Here is a 25,511-nt window from a genome sequence, read left to right as displayed (position 1 = left end):
CAAAATGCAAGGGAGCTTGGCTTAAACGGCCTGTGAGCAAAGCCTCCTTGTGCTGGAGCGGAGCTCAGCCCGCGGCGGAAGACTCGGCCATTCAGAACCCCAGACTCGCCCTCCTGGAGCCGGAGACAGACACACTCGCTGCCTGCGCTCCCGTCAGACGTGAGGTCCAGCAGGACCAAACGAGAGCCGTGAACCTAAGTGTGCGGGAATTCCCCCCGGTAATGAGCAGCTCCCTCTGCCCCCGACTGGCATTTATCGAAACCAGAACTTCCTCAGGTTTCCCATCATTGGTTTGTCTTTCATCTGTAAGTTAAAATTAGGTCCGAGAACCCGGGTATTTGAGAGCGGGAAAGATGCTGAAAGATCATCGCAATCCACAACCCGCCTCGCGAGAAGGGAACTGAGCCTTGGGAAAACGGAGGACCTTCAGCTCACACGGTGGCTGAACGGGGACGGGAAATTAAACTGGGCCGTGGGACTCGTCAGACGAGGTCTCCTGGATTCGCCTTGTCCGTGTTGAGGAAGAGGGTCCATCTCTGTCTTGCCCTGCTCGCTGGTGGCATTGCTGTCAGAATCCAGGGGGACGGTCCGTGGAGAAAGCATTGCGTGAAACGGGGAGCCCCGCGCCCCTGCGGGAGGGAGACCCCTGCTGGGACGGTCAGGCTGCGGCTCTGGGCCCTCCAGGCTGCGCGCGGGAGGGGGCGGAGAGCAGCGTGAGGCCCCGCGGGCAGGCCCTGCAGGACAGCTGTGACTTGCCGCCGGCCTGCCCTCGGCGTGTGCCCTTCAGACTTGCCCGGGAGGCATTCCCCTGTGGGCCGCACTGTTCTCGTGCTAAGGGCGGTTTCTGGGGCTTTCTGTCTCATGGGGAGACAGCCACTCGAGTGGCTCAATTTTAAAGCTTCCTGTGGGCTGACTCTTGCTCGTCTCGGACTTGTTCGTTTCTTTGTTTTGGCCTGATTTTGTCTCCCCCAGTCCTTCATGACCCACCTGTCTCCTTGCTGGCCAAGACGGGGGCTGTGATTTCTGCCCCCGGCAGTGGACGCGAGCACAGGCTCGAAACTCGGAGGCCAGGACCGCCAGGGCGTGCAGGGGAAGCGGAAGACGTGCTGGTGTGCTCCCGGAGCACAGAATGCACGTGCGCCTGCTAGAGAGCCAGCCCGAGCCCTCGAGTCTGGCACTCTTCATTATCGGTGTCCTGCAGGGGATCGAAGGGCGAGTGACCAGCAAGAGCCGCGTTTGGTGTGTAGCTCTGTGTCACTCCAGGTGTCACACTGCCGCACGGTGGTCCTGATCGGGTCTGCTGATGTCTGTGGTGTCCGGCACACCCTCCACACTGTGCCTCGGTTTCCCCCTTTGAGCTCTGTCTACACTGTGAAAACCATTAGAAAATGGGGAGTTCTTCATTTGCATTTTCCAGCGTTGCATAGATGCAAGTTGGGAACACTGGAAGTATACAGACAGCTTTCCTTGCAGAGATTGTCAGGGTAATGTGTAAAGCCCTCTTCTGGGCCTTGTTTTCCTTTGAACAAGGTCTCCTTTTATTTGGTCTCCGAGCGTGGAAGACCTGGGTTTTCTGTTCTGCTAACGACCAGAGGTAGGAGGACGTGGGGAAAGAGCCCGCCCACCTTACAGCGTAGTCTCGGATGCCCAGAGGGCCAGGCACGGAGGGGAGGACAGTGCAGATCTTGCCCCACAGAAGCCAACAGCCAGGGAAAGGGGAAAGGTGGGCTCTTAGGCAGGTGCGGGACACGGAGGGACGTCAGTCCTGCTGGAGGTTCCAGGATGAGAGCAGCAGCTGGGAGGCAGAGGGGGTAGGGCAGAGGAGGCTGCAGGGGAGGTTAGAGCTCACCCCTGACAGCAGAGGATGCGAGGGTAGGGAGTGAACTCGGCTGTGTGTGGTGGGCCAGCAGAGGGGACGCGGTGCCAGGCGAGGGAGGGCAGCTGGAGCCTGGCTGTCCAGGCCGAGAGCCTGGGCTGGGGCCCCACAGCTGGGGTCCTCATCTCTCTGAGCCTTGGGTCTCTTTACCCCAAAAGCAGAGGGTCCTGACTGCAATATGTCAGTAAGGTGAGCTCCAGGTCATGTGTGTAAACCCCTGAGTGTTCGGTCAGGCACACCAGCCTCTCAGGAAATGACAGTTCTAGAGAGTTTAGGGAACCGAGGGGGAGATGTGAAGAGCGTGTGGATTGTGATTTTAGGAATGGGTTTGTTTGTTTTTTTAATTTCCCCATGTAGGTGTAGGTGGGTGATTTTTCAGGATGGTTTGTCTGGACGTGTGTGGATAGACCTCTTTGTTGTTAGAGACGGAGCCCTCTCTGGCGAGGTTTCGTTCCAACTACCCCTGTGGTCTGAGAATATAGTTTTCCCGTAGGGGGCCTGTAGCGCACAGAGGAAACACCAGTTCCCGGGAGAGCCTCAGGGAGTAGCTGCAGCCTTGTGGGCGTCGGAGTCCTGGGACCAGGAGAGTTGACCGGGGTTCGAGCCTGCAGACTGCCGTGCTGGCGCGGGAGCTCCCAGAGCCCCAGCCACATGCTGGGCCCCCCTCTGACGTTAGCCCTCGGGGAGCGGCGTCCCTGAGGTGCTCGTGCAGCACAGCCCTGGGGCTACGGTGGGGACCACTGGAGTGGGGGGCAAGGCAGACCGTCCAGGTGGAGGGACCGTGAGGCTGCTGCAGACACGGACAGTGGCCCAGGCAGGTGAGCCCTCGGGAGGAGCTGAGACACAGATGCTCTGTCTCCCCGAGAAGACAGACCTTCAGCTGATTTTCTAACTTGCCTTGTTGACAGTGGCTTTGGAAGACGGGGCCCACACTTCCAAGAAGAAGGATTAGAAGGTATTTTGACATAATAGCCACTATCAGTGTCTAGAGCAGTCTGGGAGTGTCCTTACTTCCTCAGGCCCCGTTCTAGTTACGGGGAGAAAGTCAGCTGTCCAAGTCTGCGCCCCGCCCCCCACTTGTTCATCTTGCCTCCTTTTTTCTGAGATTGTTTAATTTTGTTTGTTTGTTTTACTTTGTTTTAGCTTTATTTGGCCAGAATTGCTTATTTCCTGAATGAGGCAATACTGATAGCTGTTTTGCATACAACATCCTCTTTAGTGCTTAGAGACTAGTTACTCATTTTGAAAGTTTTCTGAGCTTGTTAAATCTTAAAAACAAACTAGATCTGCTTATCTGGAGTCCAGCAGGGTGTTTTTCAACCTTCTTCAACCCTGCCAGCCAAGAAGGTGTGGCATCTTCCCGTCCCGTAGCTTCTGTTACAGAACAGTAGGAAGGCCTGGCTGTGTTGTGTTTTCTGTGAAGTTAGACAGTAGTCTTCAACATTCCTCTTTGTACTTGACACTGTCCCCCTGCCCGCCCCCCCCTCCCCGCCGCTTTCTCTTTCTAAGTAAGATGTAAGTCTTTCTTAAGAATCAATCACTAGCCTTAACATATGGTAGAAGTTTGCAGTTTATTCATCCATTAACTCAATATTAAATTACTAAACTCAGGTTTCTTACACACCAGAGCCTGGTCCGCATAGGACCTGCGGGCTAGCGAGGCAGGCGGGCAGTAAACACGCAAGCAAAGGCGCAGCGCTACAGGCTGTCACAGCGGCTGGGACGAGTGCCTGCACTGAGAGGTGGGGCACTGACCCCTTCGGGTCGAAGTGATGGGTCCGGACGTGTGGTTTTGCTTGGTTTGGGGTCACAGGACGGCTCTGGTCTGACCACTCCTGACGTCTTGTGCACGCACAACCTTGATTCGAAGACATCACTCCATGAGCGTTTTTGTCTGGGGGTTTTTGTTTCCGGGCGGGGTTTGGAACCGATTGAATGACCTTTCAGATGCAGTGCCTCAGCCAGCCCCTAGGTGGTGGTAGAGATGAACTTGCTGGAGAAACTCACTCATCATTGTCTGTCCCCTTCGTTCATTTCCACGAGGAAAGTTACATTTCCTCACGAGCATTTGTTGCTGTCTTTCTCCTGAAATGCCGCCTTGGCTTTCGGAAACAGTAACATGGCGTGACAGGGCGCGCTCCTCACTGTCCCCACGTGGCTGTCACCTCGCATGACGCCAGGCCCCCACTTTCCTGGCTGCAAAGTCGGGGCCGTGATTCCCTGCCCACGCACCTCACCATGTCGTGATGGAAATCCGGGGGAACCGCACATACGGACACATTTTGAAAACGACAAAGCATTATACAAGGGCTGCATCATATCACAGGGCTGTGATAACAGTGGCTTTCCTATTGCAAAAGTAAAATGGTTTCTGAGACTGCAGTGACTGGTGTCCTAATGAGGCGCTGGTTGGGGTGATGGTCAGGCTTCTCCCATGGGCTGTCTCAGCACCGAGCAGGTAAATTGGGTACCCAGGGCCATGGAGTCCTCACGAGGTTAACAGCAGTTACGTCCAAGACCAGACTGTCTTTGAGGAGCAGTGGGAAGTGTCAGAGCTTATTCTACGAAGGAAGGAGGCCGGCAGTCATTAAGCTTTTCTTTCCACACACAGAGTGTAAAAAGCTCTTTTGGAGCCGTTCTGGATCCCCAGGTATCTACCACCCTGTGTTACACATTGGGTGTGGCAGTGCTCTTAGTGTTTCTTTGTCTCTTTCTCTCTTTTTTTTTCTTTTGATGCTTGTGGAAGCAGTTACCCCAGTGAGAGTCGCAGACGAGTGTTGAAGTGCCCAGCGAGTGTGCCTGGCACACACCGGCCACTTCCTGCCACTCTGCACCGACACAGCGAACACCCGCTCCCACTACAGCTTCTGCAAACTCTTTCTCTTTTCTCAGTTCAAAAAAGTCAACTTTTGCAGTACTGGGGTGTGTGTGTGTGTGTGTGTGTGTGTGTGTGTGTGTGTGACAGTAGGATTACCGCTCTCCGGTCTTAACCTCTGGAGAAAGTTGCTTCTTTTTAAAAAATCTCTAGACATCGATATGATATAGTAGGTGGTTTATGATTTCCAGAACAGTAGTCAGAATCGAAGGAAACAAGAGTTTTTTGGATTTCTCTTTCTCCTGAGTAGCTCTTTCCATTAGATCCGTGGTTGTTTGTGAAAGTTTTTAAAAAAACTCGGGCACCGTTCGCCGACCGGAGGAACACGCTGTCATGAGGAGAGAGCGCGCCCCTGTGCACGCCCGCCCCCCGCCCCCACCCGTGGCCCGTCGAGGCCGTGGCCCACGCTCCGCTCTTTCCCCGTCGACGTCCCTGGCGGCGCATGTGCCTTCTTCCGCGGTGGGTTCCGTGACGGTTCCGGGGACTTGCCGGTGTAACACGTGGGTTTTCTTTTTCCATTGTACCTATGTGGCCACGCGTGTTAGCGTGGCGTCCTGTTCCATAGAAGCACACCTTCACCTTACCTCCGTTGTCCCTTCCCTGGCCCTTCCCACCCCCAACAGTCCGTGCCAGCCCCGTTTGCCAGCCCCTGGGCTGATGGGCCCGGCCTCGCGCCCTCGTCCCCTCTGCGCCCAGCCACCCTCGGGTGCGGGAGCGACTGCGTACTGGCTGTTCCGTGAGACTGGGATTAACCTTCCTGCCCCGTTCGGTTCCTTCTAGGTCCAACCGGCCCGCCTTCAACACTCCCTCTAAGCACCCAGACCTCTAGTGGCGCCTCCACCCTGTCCAAGAAGCGGCCTCCCCCCCCACCGCCCGGACACAAGAGAACCCTGTCCGACCCTCCCAGCCCACTACCTCACGGGCCCCCAAACAAAGGCGCAGTTCCTTGGGGTAAGTCATCCCGAAGTCGCGGCCGGCCGGCGTGCGGGGCCCGGTGTGCTGTGCACACCTAGCGCACGCAGCAAACGGAGCAGGCTGGGCACGCGCCGGGGGGCGCGGGGCGTGAGAGTGCTGTGTCGCCAGGGAAAGCCAGATCCATTCTGGAAAAGATGCAGGGCCATTTAAAGACTAGATCCTGACGCCAAGGGGCTGGGCATTCCCCAGGCACCAGACGCTGTGCTAATCCGCCAGCCCTCCAGGAAACCTCACTATGTCACGGTGTCTGCTCCGTGAGATACACAGCGTCAGCCTGGTTGACAGATGAGGAAACCAAGGCTCAGGAGAGACGAGTCTTTCATTCTGCTCTTTCCTTCAGCCAGAACGGTTTCCTTAGCAGACAAACCATTCACAGTCAGTGCTCACCCTGTGCTTCGGGTCCATGCGAACACTTACTCCAGGATATAGTAGAGGGGTCCCGGTCAGGCTGTCACCTCCCAGCCCTTTCCTGCCGCAGCTGTCTGTCACCTGGCCGGGGGGCGCACCAGGCTCTTTCCCTCCTGGGGCTGTCACACCCCTTCACGCACTGGTCCCACCCCTTCCTGGCTTGCCTGTCCGGGTCCCGGCCCTCCTCTCTGAAGCCGCGTCCTCCCGCCTGTGTCCTCCAGCCCACCCCGTCCCGGTTGCCGAGTGTCGTGTGTGTGGTTTTCGGTCTAAGTTCCAGGCGAGCAGGGACCCTGTCTGCCTGCCTGCCTGCTTGCTTTCTGGGTTCGCGGGGCCTCGTGTGGAGCCCAGGACAGGGCAGGGACTCAGTGGTCACTTGAGGATAAGTTAGCCTGCTCAGAGTGGGTTCAGTTAACCGTTCCAGTGACACTGACTGCAAATCACAAATCTCCCTCCACGAGAAACATGATTTCCATCTTTGTCTGCCTTTTTGGCTCAACAGAACTCTCCACTAGCCTGTCAGCAGTTAGGTTCAAGAACAGGCGTGTCCCCAATGCCTAGCAGGGTCCTTGCCCACAACAGGGACACGTAGCTTTGCATGTGCCACGCCTTCCTTCCAGGGGGTTCTTGTGGCTTTCTGGTTGGTGACTGATAGGTGAATTGGCTGAATGCTTTTAAAGGCCTCCTCAAAAACCCCTATCAGGTGTTCTGAGTTACTGGAGTTTTGGGGAAAGCCGTCCTGCCATTTGCAAATTGGCACACCTGTCTGTCAGCTAACGCAAATGCCCAGGTGTGTGCGCAAGTGTGTCTATGTGTGTGGCCACTCGGCATCCTTAGGTGCCTGCTGTTGGGGTGTCCACACACACGTGGAGCTCAGGGGCTGGTGCAGGGGGTGGGTGAGGAAAGAGTCCTCACCCTGAGAGTTGACGTGTCCCCCAGATACCAGGGGTACCTGCGCGAGAAGGCTCCGCAGAGCAGGCGACGTTTGCCGCGGGTGTTCAGGGGCTAGCTCCCGGCCGCGAGGAGCCAGGGAGGCAGCGGAGGGCGCCCCGCCGGCACGTCGACACCAGGGTCCTGGCGTCTCCAGAGGCTGCGCTCCGGGGCCCTCAGCAGTCCCCGGTTGCATCCACAGGGACGGTCCCCAGATGACGTTCCGTTGACGGTCACAGGCTTCCGTGCAGATTTTCATAGTGCAGATTACAGCCTCCTCTTCCGATTTCACTGGACGTCGATGCCTCTGTTTGCTCGGTCCTTATCCCCGTGGCAGGTGTGCGGTGCCTCCGTTCCCTCGCAGACGCGAGCGCTCCGCCGTGAAACTGACTGCAGGTCCGTCTCCCGGCTCAGGAACCCACCCCCCTTTCTTAGGTCTCTCTCACCTCCCTCGGCAGTCGGACGAGCAGCTGGCGCGCTTTTGTTTGTTTGGTTTGGTTTCTGGATTTTTGTGGATAAAGGGCATTTTTCTCTAAACAGAGCTGCCACTTTATGAGAGAGAGTCAGTGCCACCAGCTGGGAGCGTTCAAGCCTCTCGGAGCCGTGGGCACCGAGCCGTCTGCTGGGCTCTGCCCCCAGCTGGAGCCTCGCACCCACGACCGGTCTCGGGGACAAAACTCAAAGCCTGTCTGCATCCAGAGCGACAGTCGTCCATGCCGCTGACTCTGGTGGTCACGCTCAGACCGCCCCACGTGGTAGTTCCGGGGCGATAGGGCCGTGCCTGTGTTGAGGCGTGCGCACATGTAGGACACACACTTAGAGGCAGCTCCAGCAGACACAGGCCATGGCAGGCACGGGCACACACAGCTGGACCTCCGCGGGCAGGTCGCGCCGTCCTGACCCTGGCCTCGTGCTTCTTTCTGCCAGAGCACCGCCACTCAGTTCTGTCCCCGTCTGTCTGCCCCTGGCCTTGATCCAGGGGCCGGAGGCGGGGGCCAGACTGGGTGTGCACAGAGCCCTCCGGGCAGCAGACTCCGGGCAACATCTGATGCCCGCAGCCTCCCTGCGGCCCCGTCATCCCCCGTGCTCCCTGACCTCCTGAACCCCCCCGCCGTCGGCACCAGGTGTGAGAAGTGGTACAGGCACAGCCGCCGGCTCTGCCCGGGCCTCACCTGCTGACCCCTGAAACGGGACCTGCCTGTCATCTTGTGCCCCGGGTTCCCAGACTGCATTCCTTCCCCTAAGACCCCACTGAGCCTTTGCTCGCGCTGTGACCTCAGCCTGGAATGCCATACTCGCATGTGGTGGTGCTGAGGCATCCTTCCAGGTCTGCTGTCCAGGGATGTGCCGAAAAGGCCGTGCCCAGTTCGGCCACCACCCCCTCCCACTCTGCGTTCCTGTGGCCCAGGGTTGTCACGGCGGTTCTGCTTGCCTCTCAGGCTCGCCCCGCTCATTGTGAACTCCTTCCCAGGGTGCGTGCGTGTGCGGTGCCCGTCCCCGTGGAGCAGCGTGCTCCCGTGTGGCCCCTGTGTCCCATGCCTAGATTCTAAGCCAGCTCCAGCCCTGGGCTTTCAGCAAGTGTCTTTGCACTGTTTCATACCTCAGTTTCTCCAGCTGTAAAACAGGCTGGTTAGTAGTGCTCACCTAATTCTTAACCGCATCCACCCGGTTGGAAACACTGGGACTCAGAAGGGTTACCCACCCCAGGTTCTCCTGGCTGGGCAGCGGGGAGCCTGCGCGCCCCACCCTCTGGCCTGCAGCGTTTGCACGGCGCGGCTCCGGGATGCCACTGGCCTCCCCGCCTCCGCACCGGTGTGTCTCTCTCTCCGTGGGGCGGAGACGGGAGGAGGTGGCCCAGCAGGCCGGCTCCATCCCCCTGGCTGTGGCTCCCTGTCCGTCTACAGCGCGGCGCCCTGGTGTGCGGGCAGGGCTGCTCCAGGCTGTGTCCCTGCCAGAACCTCGGTGCCCGCAGCCCCTGAAGTACCCCCTACGTCACCTTCCTGAAGTCCCACGGCCATCTGTCTCGGGGGGGCGGGGAGGGGGACAGCCAGGACAGGCTTCTGAGCAGGAACCAGGCCTCTGGGCAGATCTGGGTTTTGTGGGGCTTTGACCTTTGGAGCCTCGTGTTGTTAAATCTCACCTTGGGGGATAAAATACTTTGCTCATCACCTACTTTTAACAGACCAACACATTTTAACACAACTTAAAGTTAATAAGGAAATGAGGTCCAAAGGAAAAAATATAGGTAGCAAAGTAACAAAGTCCAAAAGTGTGATCTCGTCACAAAACACGTAACATACAGTTACAAACCGTGGCTAAAAATAGACTACCAATCTGACACTGAGGTGGTTACAGGCCGGAGCAAAGAAAAAACTCCAATTGATTATCAGTTCATGGAGGCCGTGTGATTAACCCTCTTCTCACACTTGAAAGTCAGATAGTTAATACCTGGGAGCATTCCCCCCAGGACCTCCATCCTCTGGCAAGAATTCAGAGAAGTACCTGCGATGCCCAGTGTGGGAAACCAGACGTGCACTGAAGGAACATTCTAGAAGCCCAAGTTCTGGTGTCCAAGTGCTGGAAATCACTTACATTCCTCAGTCTGGCCACTGGGATATGAAGTTTTATGATCTTCTTCTTAATGTTGTAAACAGTGGATGAAAAACTATCCCACAATTTGATTCACTTCTCATATTTCCAGGCTAGAACCACCAGGTGCAAAGGCCCAGTATTTAAAGTGTCTGATCTGAGGCGTGCATACCTAGTTATCGGAATTCGTATTGGCTTGTACAAGAGCCTCTGGTTAGAAATTTCCTTATTCTTCGCTTTTCTTGGATTTTCCAATATGTTGGGTTAGCTAGAAAGGCCGTTTAGTTTTTTCTGTAAAATAAAAGACACTTTTCTATTTCCACCAATAACGTTATTGAGTTGGATATTTTGAGTATGCCGGCTCTCTCCTGCTATTGGCTTCTGGTGGGCAGAGTCCAGGGGTGCTGCTAAACATCTTCCAATGCATAAGGCAGCCCCACGGCAAAGAGTCATTCGGCCAAAATGTCAATAGGACCAAGAAGCTTCACAAACCACTTCTGACACGTTCGATCGGTCACAGCACCTTCTCCATACACTGCACAAATCTCTTTTTGCATTTCAGTTGTGTTTTTACCTTTCTTGTAATAGTGAAGCATAATGTACCTGAAAATGTTGCTTAGTTTCCCCCATCTTCAATGTTAAAATGGCTACATAATAGTTCACCAATATCGATGTTTTTTTTTTTTAATGCATGCTGATAGGACAGCTGTCGCAATACAATGTAACAAAACTGTTTCAAATGAAGTTAAAGACAAGTAAGCGTTGCTAGAGCCATCGTAAAGGAAAAGCTACATGGACTTTTTGGCTGACCCAATGTTACCATGTTTGCCCCCCACGACCCAAACCGTGTTTTGCGAGCAGTCGTAGACATGATAATGACTTCAGCCGCTCGTAGATTGTTTGCGAGGTGCCGGATGCCGGTCACTCATCCGCACACTGTTTAGCCATCACGGCCATCCTGTCGGACAGGGACTGTTGTCGTCCCTGGTTCACTAACGAGGATTTCAAAGACCAGAGACGTCCCCTGATTTGTGCCATATCACGAATCCAGGGGCTGGAGAACTGGCACTTGAACTCGGCTGCTCCAGAGAACTCTCGGAGCCTCTGTGCCAGGCACGCTGGGCCAGTGCCTGCCTGTGTCCCCACAGACGCTTGGCCCCCCGCTTCTGAGCTGGAGTGAGTGACCACAGCTTTCCGTTGCCTGCCCAGCATCTGTCTTCAGCTCTCTGCAACACATCTGTAGGCTACACTAGGTCCTTTTCCCAATTGCACAAAGAGGAGAGAGGATGGAGCTGCTTCTGTGTTTTCGCTCCTCCCTCTAATGCTATCCTATTCTCAGAAGTTTTCCTAAACCACACTTCTCCTCCCAGGCATGGCAGGTGGCCTTCGGCCCGCTGGGAGCGCGAGGGGGTTCCTTTCTTCCAGGCCACTGGCGCCTCCCCAGGTGTGGGAGGAGTGGAGCAGAGGGCAGAGTCTGCGCTGCAGGCCCTGCCTCCATTCATGGGGCACCGAGTGGCCGCCCATGCCAGGCACTGGCCAGGAAGCGGGTTTCAAGACGAGCAAGGCAGACTCCCTGTCTTTGAGATGCGTGTTCGTCAAGTAAAGCATGTCTTTACATTCCGCGTCGAAGAACTACGAAGGGCACCGAGAACGCTGGGTCAGGCTCCCTGGGGTCCAGCACCGTGCTCCGCCCTCCAGAGTTTCTCTCTCGTGATGTCCATGCCCATCTAGTGGGGCAGGGACTCTCGTTCCCATTTCATAGACGGGGACTGAGGCGTCACAGAAAAAGCCGTGGAGCCCAGACTCACGCCCGCTGGCCGGCGGTGCGGCTGGAGCGCCGACCCGGGCCTGCCTGGCACCCGCATCTGCACCCTGCGCCACTCTTCTGTGGTCAGTGGGTGCGGGCACTCGAGGCCCAGCCCAGGGGAGCAGCCGGACTCGGCTGCGTGCGGAAGGAATCTCGGAAATGGCTTTGCAGGTGTTCTTTGAAAGTCACATGAGAATTTGCCGCCAGTGGGAGGGGAGGGGTGCTGAAGGAAGAGGGAACAGCGGGGGCTGAGTCAGAGAGCCACCAACACACAGGCCCTCGGAGGTGGGGAGTCGCCACGAGTGACCAGAGAGCATTCTGTCCAGGAGCCCATCCTCACATTCCGCCCGCCTCTCCGTGCCCGGTGCGTTCAAGGGACGGGAGGTGCTGGGCTGTGGTGCTTTAGTGCAGACCCTGCAGGTGGGCCCCTCAGCTTGGTGTCCCAGCTCTGACCCTTGCCAGCCACTTGACCTTGGGCTTGGCTTGACTTCTGTGTGTGTGAGTGATTCTTTTTATGCACCTCGTGAACCTGGTTACTGGAGTCAGTGCTGAGTGAACAGTGGTTGCCTTTGTCATGCTATACTGGGGGGTCATGATAGGTCAGGAGGAGCACCCAGGCGTGTGGCCGGGACGTTCAGGTGCAGCCTCTAGCCATGGGGCCTAGAGCCGTTCGCCCACTTGACCTTGTTTCCTCGTCTTTCATGTGAGAATGATGCCAGGTCCTCGCGTCCCTGTGAGGAAGAAAAGCACCAGGCCCCTGGAGTGGGCACCCCAGGCAGGGAGCATGATCAGCCCTGTCCACTCCTGTTTCAGAGCCGCCCCATCCAGCGCCTTGCCAGTGCCACCCGGGAGGGGTCATGGGTGTCCAGGTGGGGCAGCAAAGGGCTGTGTTGAAGGAGGACACTTGGGTTTCCAGAGCAAGGAGGCGGACTGGGGCCCAGCGACAGCTGCAGGCTCCCGGGTTTCTCCTGGGCGCCCGGCAGCCTGGCCTGGGACGCCCTGCGCTCCCCCCGAGTGGAGCGGGTCACAGAGGAGCCACGTTTACTGCAGCTGGTCTTCCCCTTCTGGGCAGAGTGCACGGTCTGGTTCTGGCTCTTCCCCGTTAGAAAGTGCCGCGCTGTTCAGGGGCCACGTCCCCCAAAGATGACCACCCACCCTCCCCCCAGGCCAGTTTGGACACTGCCTCTTCTCTGCACCCAGCTGGTCCCACAGTACTCATGTGGTTTGTAGTGTCTGTCTCCCTGGCCAGCACTTGAACTCTGCCAGAGCAGGAGCGTTTTATTTGCTTTTGTGCCTCCTGTTACGCACTCATGCCCTGCACATAGTAGGTGCTTAGTAAATGCTAACATTTGCGTGAATGATGAGTGAGGCAAGTGACTGAGGGCCGTGTCCCGCGGCCGGCCAGCCGCCGCCGCCCTGCTGAGCCGCGTCTGCACACGCCCCACTGTGGGTCGTGTGTTTCTCCTGAGTCTGGGCTCTCCCGGCCAGGGGCTCCTCTGGCTCCGGTCTTCTGAAGGCTGGGACCTCGGGGGGCCCGTCTGCCCAACCCCGTGTCCCCGGTTCCACTTCCCCTTCTCAGGACGCAATTTTTCACGTTCGACTTTCCCCGCAGGTAACGATATGGGTCCAACATCATCCGGCAAGAGCGCAAACAAGTTCGAGGGACTTTCTCAGCAGTCGAGGTAAGCCACCTCCGTCCTCCTGGCGGGTAGTCGTGGTGGGCGGAATTGCAGGAACGGGCTTCAGTGACAGTCTGCCCCAGGCATGGCCCACCGGCCGCGTCCCTAGTCTCGGCCCGGCGGCTCTGCAGACCCCGCTTGCGAGTGGACCGCTCTCCCCCACCTGGGCTCCAGGTGCGCCCGGCCCACACGTCTCGGAGTCACACGGTCGGTCAGAACGAGATTTTAGTTTTTGATTTTTTTAAATGAAGGCATTGCGTTTTGTTCCTTTCCCTGCTGGCTCCATTCTGCAGCCTTGGGGATGGAAAGACAGCCCTCAGTGACCCCCGACAGCCCAGAGGTTTTCAAACGTAAAAATGTGACTTTCTGAAAGTTCCCTGGTGGGGAGTTGCTCCGGCCCGGCTGGGAGCAGCACCTCTGTGTCCTCTCCTCTCCCCGACACGGGGGCTTGGGAGCGCTCCGGCGGGCAGCACTTACCCAGCCCCGGCTGACGCACGGGGTCTTCTCTGGAGGCGCAGCCGGAGGAGGACACCAAGAGCCACTTCCAGGCCTGGAACCTCAGGGACGGGGAGTCGGGGCGGGGGCGGGGGGGCGTTGCTTTCAGAGTTTGTCCAGGATTCTTTGAAAAAGCAAAAGCCCTCATTTCTCTTCCCGCCACCATCGTGTGTAGTCCGCACAGCCCCGTGCTGTGAGTACGACGGGGCGGGCCCCCTCGGTACCGCGCTCGCTGTCGCCGAGGGGGAGGCAGCCCCAGAGGCTGAGTGGTGGCGGTGCTCGGCACCGGACTCAGACCCCCGGCTCTCCAGGCTCCCTGTCCCCAAGTCCCCTCCCCTGGCACCCGGCCTGACAGGGCCTTAGAAAAGCACCCCAGAAACGTCTGAGGCAAAGCCCTTTGGCGTTGCCCTGACCAGCGCGGCCCAGTTGGCTGGGCACCATCCCGCAAGGCAAAAGGCTGACAGTCTGATCCCCCGTCAGGGCACGCACCTGCGTGGCGGGTTCAGTCCCTGGTCAGGGTGCGTACAAAGAGCCGACCAATAGGTGTTCTCTCTCACGTCGATGTTTCTCTTCCTGTGTTTCTTCTCCTCTCCTCTCTTTAAAAATAAATATAACCTTTTCTAAAACATTAGAAAAGAAAGCCTTTGGCATCTGCCATTTCCAGTCCAGTAGCGGCTGTGTGTCAGCAGCGGGGCGGCCCCCAAGGAGCCCAGAGGCAGGCGGGGCTCCAGGGAGCCGGGAGGGCGTTGAGACCGAGGGCGGCGAGCGGGCGGGGACGGGAGAAGACCGGCACGTCCTCCCCTCTCTGATTCGGCGTCCGTCTGGCCGGTTTGGCTTTCCCTGTCCTTTTAAGTACAGTTAGGATAGAAGGGAAAGCAGCCAGTTCTGAGGACACGGAAGGACAGGAAAGGAGAAGCGAGCGATTGTGGAGAGCTCTTGGCAGGCAGACACGGGCACTTGGCTGCCGTGGCTTTTGGGGTCCGCGGCGCTCCCGTGTCCCGAGAGCGGTTGGGGCCTCTTGTCAGAGGGAAACATCGGACTCCAACGAGTCCCACAGGTGCCACCTGCAGCGCGGGCGTTTCAGTGGTGGCCAGGTGCGGGGGTTGGCATTTGGCTGTTCGGGGCACTAGCAGACCTCCGTCCTGGGGACCTGGGCCTGTTCCCTGTTCACACGCCCCCCCAAAGGAGGCAGAGCTCAGGGACGTGGCGGCCTGACACCCCAGCCATTCCCTTCGGAGGGCGCAAGGGCTCCGGAGTCCATCAGAGCTGGGGCTGGGTTCCCGTGTCCACCAGTGACCAGCCTGAGGACCTTGTGCCTGTCACTGCGGTCACCTCATTTGAAAATGAGGGCGGCGAGGGGCACGCTGTGGGGTCCGGTGAGATGAGATACTTCTCTGTGCCACACTGGGGACACGGTCTCGAGTGCCACGTGCCTCCACAGACATCACTGGCCCCGGGCCGAGGCCTCACGAGGAGGAAGGGTGGCCCGAGTCCCCCAGAAACAGCCTTCCGCTCTCCTGCCCAGGCAGGCACACCTGCAGTTGCGGGAGAGGGACGGTGACCTCCGGCTGAAGGAACGTGGAGAGGTCTTTAGGTAGTTCGGTGGACCCCTGGGATTGCCTGGAACGACCTGTCACTGCTGACATTGTAGCACTTTTCGGTCCTAAATGATTTTTTTTTATTAAATTAGCACTGCTTCTGCAAAGACTGCACTTGGTCCAAGAGTTCTTCCTAAACTACCTCAGAAAGGTAAGCCGTCTCTTTGCAGTCTCCACGTGTGCCGAGAGGGTCGCCGTGCCTGCGGAGGGGACAGTGTTTCCGTCTGTCCCGGCCACAGATGCCTGAAGCGGCACCCGGCATGAAGGGAACGCCCGATAAGTGTGTTCAACAAAGAGCATATCGATAACCTCAGGTTTCGTGTTGAGCAAAGCACCTCATTTTCCCCCAAAAAGTACTCTTCCAAAAGGCACATCACGAGACCCCCAGGGCCCACGTCTCCTCCTCTGCAAAGCTAATCAGAGAGACGGGCACCCGTTCCAGCCCTCCCACTCCCGGGCCTGGGGCCTGGGCGGGGCCCAGGAGCTCCCCCGAGTCTCCAATTCCTCACCCGCACGTGGGACAAGGATGCCCCCTTCCTGGGCTTCTGACAGGACAAAGAGGGTCCTGCCTCCCAGTGCCCCGAGCTAGTGGGTCCCAGGGATGGCGTCTGTCATGCCAAGTGGAGACACGCGTGCTCGCCGAGTAGGAGACGGCGGAGTCTCCCAGCTGCTGCCTGGCCGGGGCAACGCCCTGCTGTCTGACCAGATGTGTAATTCTGGCCAAGCTTTGCATTGGGAAGACCGAACTGTCCATCTTCCCTATCAAGCAGACATGACAGTGCCCATCCGTTTGTTGCAGTGCGGGGGCATTTGGTTCACTCCATCTGCCTCTGCCCTCCCGGAGGCCCGCAAGGCCAGCAGGGCCCACACTAGGTGCAGACGGAGGCCCAGAGGAGCTTGTGGCTGTGTCCTGGGTTTCCTGCCAGTGGTGAGACCTTTGACCCCAGAAGCCAAACTAGGGATGCATGGCGGGAAGCTGGAATTCAGCGCTCGCCCAGAGTCTCCCGGCCGGCTGGCATCTTCGGAGGGGCGGGGACCCGTCGGGCCTGGTTCCGGTGCAGGAAGACCGGGGGGTCCCAGGTGGCTGTGTGCCTTCTCCTCGGAGTGCAAAGGAAGCCTTCCCCCAGGTTTACTGAGTCTGTCCCTAAAGTCATGGGGCTTTCTGCTTTTAACCTCTGCCCAGGGGGCTGCCCGATCTCGTAAGTTGGAGCCCAGTATCACAGCCCTGTTCCCACTTCTCTAGAGTCTGCGCCATCCAGCCCGCGGGGTCACCGTTGATCACGTGCCCCCGTGGGACCTTGCACCTACCTGCCTACGCAGCTCACAGTCCCAGTCCCCTTCGAGCCCTCCCCGCCTCCCACCCCTGCAGCCTGCCTCCCTCCCTCCTGATGCTGCCCTGTGCTGGCCCCAGCTCCCTTGCCCGGCGCTGGGCCTGGCTCCCAGGGCCTGGGTGTGGCAGGGAAGCACAGTCGGGGGAGGTCCTGCCCGGCCTCGGCGCCAGCGGCCCTCCCCCCGCAGGACGCCGTGCAGCCCGGCTGCAGGGGAAGTGCGGGGCGCTGGCCTGCCCTTCAGAGTGCGTGCAGGCCGGGGAGGAGCCTTCATGGCCGCGGGGAGAACGCAGGCCCAGCTGGGAAGTAAAACAGCAAAGGCTGGAGGCTCTCCTAGAGCAGAGACTGTCTCTTCTGATTTCCTTTCTCATTACAAAAGTGGCGTACATTCATTCTAGAAGACTTGAAAAATACGGAAATGCAAAAATGTAAGAAAATGCGAATCACTTGAAGCCTTCCCACCAGGGTAAACGAGTGGATCTCTCCTTTCACTCTCTGGTTTATGCTTGTTTAGGTTCCCATTTAAGCTGGCTTTTTCTCAGGGTAACTCAGAAACATTTGCCACAACATGAATTACATAACAGGTGGCTTTTACTGGCCGCGTAGTATTCCATCGCCTGGCACCGCGCAGGGGAAGCAGTCTCTGTTCCTTGGTGCGCGCAGTCTGCTTTCCTTCTGCTGGCTGGAGAGCACGCCATGCTGCGCGTCCTAGCAGAGACCGCTCAGGGCCTGGCCTCGACGCCTTGTTTAGGAGGAATGGGTAGGATCAGAGCTACATATTTGGAGGGTTACGGCCGCCCAGCACTTCCTCACGGTTTCTGTTCCCCCGGAAGTGTGACTCACAGCAAGGCTTTCCAGGCAGTCTGTCCCGGGGATCCCCCGGGTTTGCCCCCGTCGCTCCCTGCCTCAGACATCTGCTCTCCCAGCCGCACCAGCTGCGGCTCAAGGCCCAGCCCACGTGCACGAGCGTGCCCTTGAATTTGAGTTCCCTGGGACGGACGGGGGCTGGGTAGGCCGTGGGTGGGAACGGCCGCAGTACGGCTCGTGACAATTTACAACACTGATTTATCTTCTTTTTTTTTTTTAAAGAATACCTTTCTGAATGTGTCGGATTTTCAGGATGACAGTTTTGTTTTGTCTGACTCATTCATTCGGTGTGCTCGGTCGGCTGTTTTCCTGCCGAGCCCCCTGTGACTGGCCCCTGGCCGGGAGCCAGAGCCCAGGAATGAGTGAGAATGTGAATCCTGGCCTCAAAGAGCCCAGTCTGACAGAGACCGCAGGAACCTCCTTACTGCTTAGGGCCCGCCAGGTCCTGCCGGCCAGCTCCTTACACATACATACATAGTGAGGCACGTTGTAGAGGTGGGAAAGGTGAGTTGCAGAGAGGTGGTGTCGTTGCTCTGGGTCACACAGCTAGCAAGTAAGTGGTGCAGCCCGGTCCCCAGTGTCTGGAGTTCCACTGGAGTGGGCATCGCAGGGAGCCGTGGGGTGGCCCGCTGCAGCAGCACCCGCCCCCAGCCTGCCTGGTGGTGCGCAACCTGGCATTGAGGAGGAGGAGGAAGGCCTGGCTTAGGAACGCACCCAAACATACCAAGTAGGGAAATAAATCAAAGTTGCCGACAAGGTAACATGCTGTAGTCCCGTTTATATTCGTGAGCAGTTTGTACCTGTGTCACCAAAACATCATCAAAGGGTGGTGAGAGGAGAAACCTTAATACTGAAGAATTTTTATTAACGTGGCGAATACTGTTGCTAAAACAGTACATAGATAAAACTTTTACATGTGGAAATACATGAAAAAGTCAAAAAGGAAAAATACCGGAATAGTGTAAGTGGCTACAGTTAGGCAATAGCGTTCTGGAAACTTGCAGCTCTGTGCTTGTAATTTCCTCGATTCTGTATTATGTTTATAGTTGTGGGTTTTTGAATTGTGGATTAGTTGGGACATCCTTTCCTTATGTAACTGAGGCATAAAATCGTGGGTTGTAACGTGGGTGCCTTCCAGGCTCCCAGCTTATCTGGGCTTACACATGCACCCAGATCAGCCCCTGAGCTCCCCTGGCCCGGGCGCCCGCGTTGGGTGCTAGGTCGGCTCTCCTCCAGGGGGCCGACGGGAGGAGGCTGCGCTTCCCCACCTCCCCTCCCCTCCCCTCGGTGACCCCCCTCTTTGTGGTTGCTCCCCGCAGTGGCACTACGGAAGACGGAAACCAGCCATCATCTCTCCCTAGACAAAGCCAACATCCCACCTGAAATCGTCCAGAAGTCGTCACAGCTGGCAGACTTGCCGCAGAAGCCACCGCCGGGGGACCTGCCCCCGAAGCCCGCCGACCTGGCCCCCAAACCCCAAATGGGAGATGTGCCGCCGAAGCCGGGAGAGCTGCCCCCCAAGCCGCAGCTGGGCGACCTGCCGCCCAAGCCCCAGCTCTCGGACTTACCCCCCAAGCCGCAGATGAAGGACCTGCCTCCCAAGCCTCAGCTGACCGACCTGCTGGCGAAATCCCAGCCGGGAGACATCTCGCCCAGGGCGCAGCCGCCCTGCGACGTGGCCCTGAAGTCGCACCCAGCGGATCTGTCCCCGAATGTGCCCCCCCGAGACGCCATCCAAAAGCAAGCCTCCGAGGACGCCAACGACCTGACGCCCCCTCTGCCGGAGACGCCCGTCCCGCTGCCCAGGAAGATCAACACGGTGGGTGGGCAGGCGCCAGGGTGCTTGTGGGCTCTTGTGGACTCTGCCCCGCTCTGAAACCTGGGCTGGGGGGTATGCGGGGGGGGGGGGGGGGGGCAGGGGGGAGTGGACAGGTCATACAAAAAACGCAGGAGCTTGCTCACCTGACGGCTCGGGGTCCCTGGGGTGCCGGAGCAGGGCCTGCCTGTCAGGACCCGCCCGCAGTGCCCACTGTAACTGTGACCTTGGCCAGTTGCTCACCTTCTCTGAGCCTCAGTTTCCTTGTGGACAGAGAAGGGGCTGATACCAGAACCGGGTTCATGGGTCATTAAACACACTTAGCTGGCACCTAGGAAACACCCAGCAGTGGGCGCTTGGATCCCGGAAGCCAGAGGACGAGACTGCCTTCCCCGGTCATAGGAGAGCAGCCCCCTCCCCTCCCTGGGCCCGGGAACCTCAGCCTCGGTGCGCCCACCGCCTCCTGCAGGGACCCGGGGCAAAGCCTGTGGGGATGCACACGGACGTTGGGATTGGGCTGAAGTCTCATGTTACATGGTTTTTGTGAAATGCTTTCTGCTCTTTAATACAGCAACTGCATTTTGATATAAAAATGCTCTTTTCCCTAAAATCTTTTTTTGGGGGAAAGTGGGGCTCTAGGAAGGTGCGAGTGTGCTGTCTGTCCTGCTCAGAGCTGCACCCCAACAGGCCCCCCATTGAGGAGCACAGGTCCTGGGGGGGTGCACACTGAGGGAGCTGGACCTAAAAGCCTCCCACAGTGCATGCCAGCCCTGCCCCCACCCACGGCACTCTGGGAAACAGCGCTGTGATGCAAGGGCTGCTTTGGTCCTGAAGCGGGGGGACCGAACCCCGTGCTGCCCCGGCGTAGAGACGACATGTCCATGTGGCGGGCACCTCTGCTCTTCACGAGGGCAGCTCCCGGGCCCTCGGGTGCCACCGTGGCCTTGACGGGTGCAGACCCCAGACGCTCTGTGATCTCACAGAGCCCTCCCATTGTAAGCGGTCACTGGGGGCTTCTCGGCGGCTAGCTGAGCCGGCACTGCAAGGACATGTCTGCCACCGGCTCCACAGCCCCCCCCCGACCAGCCTGGGGACAAGCTGCGGCCCGGGGCCAGGGCATCAGGGCCGCCGAGGGACCAAGAGGAAAAGTTGCTGGACCCAGAATACTCAGAGCTGTGGCTTGCTCTTCTTATTACTGGTGTTTACCGAGCTGGGTGCCCAGAACGGCCTCTAGAAGGTCATTTCCCTGTTTCCATCTTCCTGTTTGCAAAGCACTAGCAGTTCAACAAATGAGAGCCCATGTCACATTGGTCAAGATTCAAAACTTTCAGGGGGAACTGCTTAGCGCCCTGCCCCCCAACCCCCCCCCCCCCCCACTAGCTGCAGGCTCACTTTACACCACCACATTTCCCAAACCCATCTTCAGCCTCCGCTGCCCTCTCTGCCAGTGGCTGTCGGGGCTGGGGGGTGGGCCCCTCGCTCTGCGTCTCCAGTGGAGCCATCTCCTCCCCGCCCCTGTCGTTTGCTTCCCCTTGAAAATAACCGGGGGGACGGGGGGGAGTGCTTGCTCCCCGAGCCGGGCTCTGCCCTGTGATGCCAGAGGAAGGGGCAGGGACAGTATATCTTGTGATGTCACAGACCACAGAGTGCGGGGCGGACGCGCTCTCCCAATCGCAGGGGGAAGCGGAGGCTGGAGGAGCTCCCGTCACTTGCCCAAGCTCGGTGCGCCCTCTCTCTCCTCCATTGCGCCCCGGCAGCTAACCCCGCCCCGTCTCTGTGCCGCAGGGGAAGAACAAGGTGCGGCGCGTGAAGACCATTTACGACTGCCAGGCGGACAATGACGACGAGCTGACCTTCATCGAGGGCGAAGTGATCGTGGTCACGGGGGAGGAGGACCAGGAGTGGTGGGTACGTACGCATGGCAGGCGGTCCCTCCCGGGGCTGTTGGGGTGTCCCCAGCACCGAGCTGCACTCCCTACACGGCGCGGAGCGGGGAGGCCGGGCCCCTGAGCGCCAGTACCCTGCCCCGGTGGCACTTCCCGGCAGCCCTTTGGCTGGGTGTTTTCGGTCACTGTCTCACCTGCTAGGTGAGCAGCCACGGAGCTTTGGAACTGGGTCAGGAGCCTTCACATTCCATGTGCTTTACCCCCGCCCTCCTCGTCACACCGCAGCCTGTGAGCCAGAGGTGTTTTCTGGATTTCGGGTGCGAAGTCAAGGCGTCAGAAAGCACGTTGCCCGAGGCACACAGCTAGTCAGCAGGCAGTCTGGTCCCCAAGGCTGTGTGCCCGTTGCCATCTGCGCTGCCCCAGGCCAGGGGGCTAGGGGGCCAGGGGGTCCGGGCTCCCAGCCCGGGCTCCATCTCCCATCCGCATGCAGGCCTCTGTCTGTCCAGTGGGGCACCACCGTGCCTTCCTGCTCGATTTTAGGACAACATCCCTCAAGAATATCTATTAAAAACTTCTCTGTGAAAGCCCGGGTCTCAGCAAGGGAAGGCGTCACTGTCTCACTCAGTGGCCGTTTGGGCATCAGGGGCCCTTGGCGATGCCCAGCGGGAGCCAGCCCTGCCTGCCAGGAGGGGCCCGTGGTTCACAGCTGGGCCAGCGGGACCCGTCGATGCTCAGAACCACAAGTGCACACGCGTGCACCTCCGGCCTGTGTCCTCTGGGCCTGGACAGCGGTTGGTCCTTGATCACCGCTGTCTGGTTTTGCTCGGACTGAAACAGAGGTTCGCAGGTGGGGCAGTTTGTCCTCCAGGGACATTTGGTGCCACGAGAGGCGTTCCGATGGGCAGCACCTGGGAAGCTGGAAGGCGAAGCTGCCGCTGGACGTGCTGCTGTGTCGGGGGGCGCTGGCGGGAGCGTGGGGGTGAGGACCCCGGGGCCTCGGTGACGAGGCCGCCACGCGCTCTGCCCGGAGGGCCAAGCCTGGGCCCTTGTGGGGCGGCCGTGCGGGCACAGTGAGACCCACGCAGAAGTGCTGGCCGCCAGCGCAGGCTGCCCTCTGCCCTGTTGTCGGCGCTGGCGCTGGGCCGTGTGGCGTGGCGTCGTCCGCCCTGCAGGGCACCGCAGGCGGCGGAGGGGCACCTGCCTCCCACCCCAGCTCTGCGGGCTCGCCCGGGGCTCGGGCCGCCGGGCTTGTCCCCGGGCGGCCATCCTCAGCCTCCAGCCTGACGCCTCCCTTCCCTCCCCACAGATCGGCCACATCGAGGGGCAGCCTGAGCGGAGGGGGGTCTTCCCGGTGTCCTTCGTCCACATCCTGTCCGACTAGCGAAAAGCAGAACCTTGAGATGGTCCGCGCCCTCCAGCGAGACTGCCTCCCCGTCACCTGTGCACACGTGTACACAGCTGCCGCCGCCGCTGCCGGAGCAGACACCCCCCGGAGGGCGGTGCAGGAGTGGACTGTAGCGTCTGTTGTAAATAAATACCCTGTTGTTTTCTGCCTTTGCCAGTATTAGGGGGGCCTGGGACCCGGCGCGCCGTCCTGGTTTGCCAAAGCCGTCCTTGGCGTCTAGCACTTACGTCTCTGTCTACGCTGTTTCCGAGCAGACGGGAACAGAGGAGCGGCTGGCTTTGCAGACACGAGTGGTCTCAGCAGCCGTCGGGAGGCGTCAAACGGACTCTCCGGCCCGCACCTCACAGTGTTCTGAGTCCTGTTACTGAAATGCGACGTGAGCAAAGGGGCGGGTTCTGTTTTCCAGGCGGAGCTCCCGGCTCCGCGACAGGCCGGCCCGTGGTTGTCCGCGCGCACCATGTATCGCTCCCCGCGCCGACGCCGGTATTTATTACGGGAAAGTGCTCGGTGAAACCCAAGTGTTACTCCTTCCGCAGAGTCATCGCCAACCCCAAAACCTCGGGTCACATTTTACTGTGCCCACAGCCTCTTGCAAGTCTAGACAAGTGGACTTATGCTGTCTTCTGAGGAGTGCCCGCCCCTGAGATTTTACCTCATTATGCAAAAATAACATAGCCTTCATGACTATTTTGACTAAAGTTTAAAACCCCTTGAGTGAAGTTCAACTGTCAGGAACCAAGGACTGCCAGGAAATACTAGCCTCTACCTTATGCATGTGTTTAGAAGCTCACCTGAAATCTGCCTTTTATAAAGGAACCGTATGGGTCAGTTGAACTGTACATTTTTTAAACCGGATTGCCATTAAAGCAGAAATTATAAGGTTGCAACAATACTTGTTTCTAGTCAGTCCTTTGGCTTTCTCAAGAGTATGGATTTACATATCACATTAAGAATTAGCATCCTTCAAATGTGTTAAAGCATCTCATGCGTCAGTTTTAAGTTATTTTCATAGTTCTGTTCTGGACACATTTAAACACTTAGGAAATGACTCGACAGGATGACGGATTTAAAAGCCAGCCCGGCACACAGCTCCCCGACGGTAGGACCCAGGTGCTGAATGAAACCAGCCTCTTTTTTCCCCCACTCTTTTTTTAAACCCGGTGGTAGGTAAGTTTTCCAGTCTCCAGCTCTGTGCAGTAGACGCGTTACCTTCGAGTCGGTTCATTACCAAGGTTCCAAACGCTGCTGTGAATTGCACTGTGAAAAAGCTCTTCCCAAGACGAGTCCCCTTCTTGGTTTTCTCTTCACCCCAGTGTGTCTATCGGACCACGAGCACGCCGTGCCTATTTCGGCCCTTTGCGTGAGTCGGAACTTTGAAAAGAACCCGTTCGGTTCCCTCCCCCACCGCTGGGACTGCGCTCTGATTCCGAGGCTCATGTGTCAGTCTGGCATTATGTTTGCTTAAACCGCTTCGTTGGCAGCCGCACAGAAAACTAATATTTTTCAGCAGATAATCTTGGCAATGAGTGAGCCTCGTTCATTTCACAGAAGCACAACTCCCCACCCGAGCCCTTAGGGAAAACCGTCACTTCTAGAGTCGCAGCGCCCAGTGCATATTAATTTGGTTCTGCGTGAGTGGTGACCGTGAGAACTCGGGGTGCCCACCTAGTTAACCACCCTTGCATGGCAGACCCGCCGCGCCGTATCTTCTCAGCTGTTAGTGGACAGTGACCGGGCAGTTGCTCCCGCGGCCTCGCAGCACAGGTGACTCCCCACAGCAAGAACGGCGGGGGCCGGCCGGCGTGCTGGTGCGTGGTGGGCCGGCCGGCCCCGTCTGCAGCCTCAGGACTCCCGCCGCACGGGTGTCAGGACAGGAAGTCTCCGTCCTTAGTTCCTCAGTGTCCTGGTCCATTCAGTGACGTCTTTTGAGTTGCATTTAAAACCGATTCACTTCTGCAGCCTACGGTATTGTCAGCTGATCTCCAAATAAACTGGTTTCTACAAAATCCCAGAAACTACATGTCTGAAACCACATGGAATCAGTGTCTGTTCTTTATCCCTTTTTGCAGCCACTTAAACGCATTTTTTTAATACTTTTTTTTTTTCGGGTTTTGTCTTTGTTTTCCATCAGTAATCTGAGTTTTCGCTTAACCCAGCTGACTGTGGGACATAGCAAAACTGGGTATAAATACCTTTGCTGATCTTGGTTGAGTTGAAATCTGATATTGTTCTTAAACTCAGTGAGCCACTATCTGCAATTTTTGTACATGATATAGTATTTTGAAGGTATGGAACTTTATGAAAAAAATAGCTAATTAGTTCTTTTTTTTTCCCTCAGAGGGGAAAGGTATGTTCTGCAAATAGTGTGTGTCTTATTTTACTGTTGAACAGCAATTGCTATTTATTTTTTTATTGCCTAGAACTTTACCCTGTTGTATAGGAATCCCGTACATACACCACTAGCTAAATTCCGAATTCTCATCTGGATGTTACGCTCCAACATCAGTACACTCGTCATTTCACATGTATTTAATGTGACAGTTTTTTCAGTACTGTATGTGTTAATTTCTACTTTTTTTAATATTTAAAATTGCTTTTAAATAAACATATTCTCAGTTGATCCCAAACACCTGAGATCAGGCCGTTTTGTGAGTCGTCCTCTCCCCTTCCATTTGGAGAGCATCGCGACGCCCCCGGCTGCGCTTCCGAGGGTAGAGATGGCGCGCGTCGCCGCGACCCCCGTGCACAGCACAGTCGGGATGTGCATGTGCGCGGTGGTTCCCTTCGCTTCCAAAACACGGCCCTCGGCCTTGCGGCCCGCCCCATTCCCACTCCTGCCGCCACGCCACCTGCGTCTGGCCCACGTATGTGGGCGGGGCCGGAAGAATAGGGCGGGGTGCGCAGGCACGTGGGAGGGGCTCTCGGGCAACGCCAGGCTCCGACCACGTGCTGGGCGTGTGTGTGTCGCGTGGCTGTTCCC

At 57.9% G+C, this 25,511-nt stretch overlaps 1 protein-coding gene across 5 annotated transcripts in view; it reads left to right on the top strand.

The window, feature by feature from the left end:
• ASAP1 (ArfGAP with SH3 domain, ankyrin repeat and PH domain 1) overlaps positions 1 to 23,423 on the top strand; it is a 271,886-nt gene extending 248,463 nt beyond the window's left edge. For 3 of the 5 annotated variants that reach the window (XM_045861004.1, XM_045861005.1, XM_045861008.1), the window contains 6 exons: positions 5,532 to 5,702; positions 13,070 to 13,139; positions 15,322 to 15,380; positions 18,744 to 19,243; positions 21,026 to 21,148; positions 22,433 to 23,423. In XM_045861004.1, coding sequence (XP_045716960.1) covers positions 5,532 to 5,702; positions 13,070 to 13,139; positions 15,322 to 15,380; positions 18,744 to 19,243; positions 21,026 to 21,148; positions 22,433 to 22,507 — 998 coding nt within the window. In that variant the 3' untranslated portion in view covers positions 22,508 to 23,423. The remainder of the gene's footprint in view (positions 1 to 5,531; positions 5,703 to 13,069; positions 13,140 to 15,321; positions 15,381 to 18,743; positions 19,244 to 21,025; positions 21,149 to 22,432) is intronic. The other 2 variants (XM_045861006.1, XM_045861007.1) reach the window with 1 other exon arrangement.
• Positions 23,424 to 25,511: the final 2,088 nt, after the last annotated feature.

This window comes from Phyllostomus hastatus, unplaced genomic scaffold (genome assembly GCF_019186645.2).
Source record: "Phyllostomus hastatus isolate PE091 unplaced genomic scaffold, TTU_PhHast_1.1 phas_scaffold_21, whole genome shotgun sequence".
Lineage (NCBI taxonomy): Eukaryota > Metazoa > Chordata > Mammalia > Chiroptera > Phyllostomidae > Phyllostomus > Phyllostomus hastatus.
This window is presented reverse-complemented; position numbering and strand designations above follow the sequence as displayed.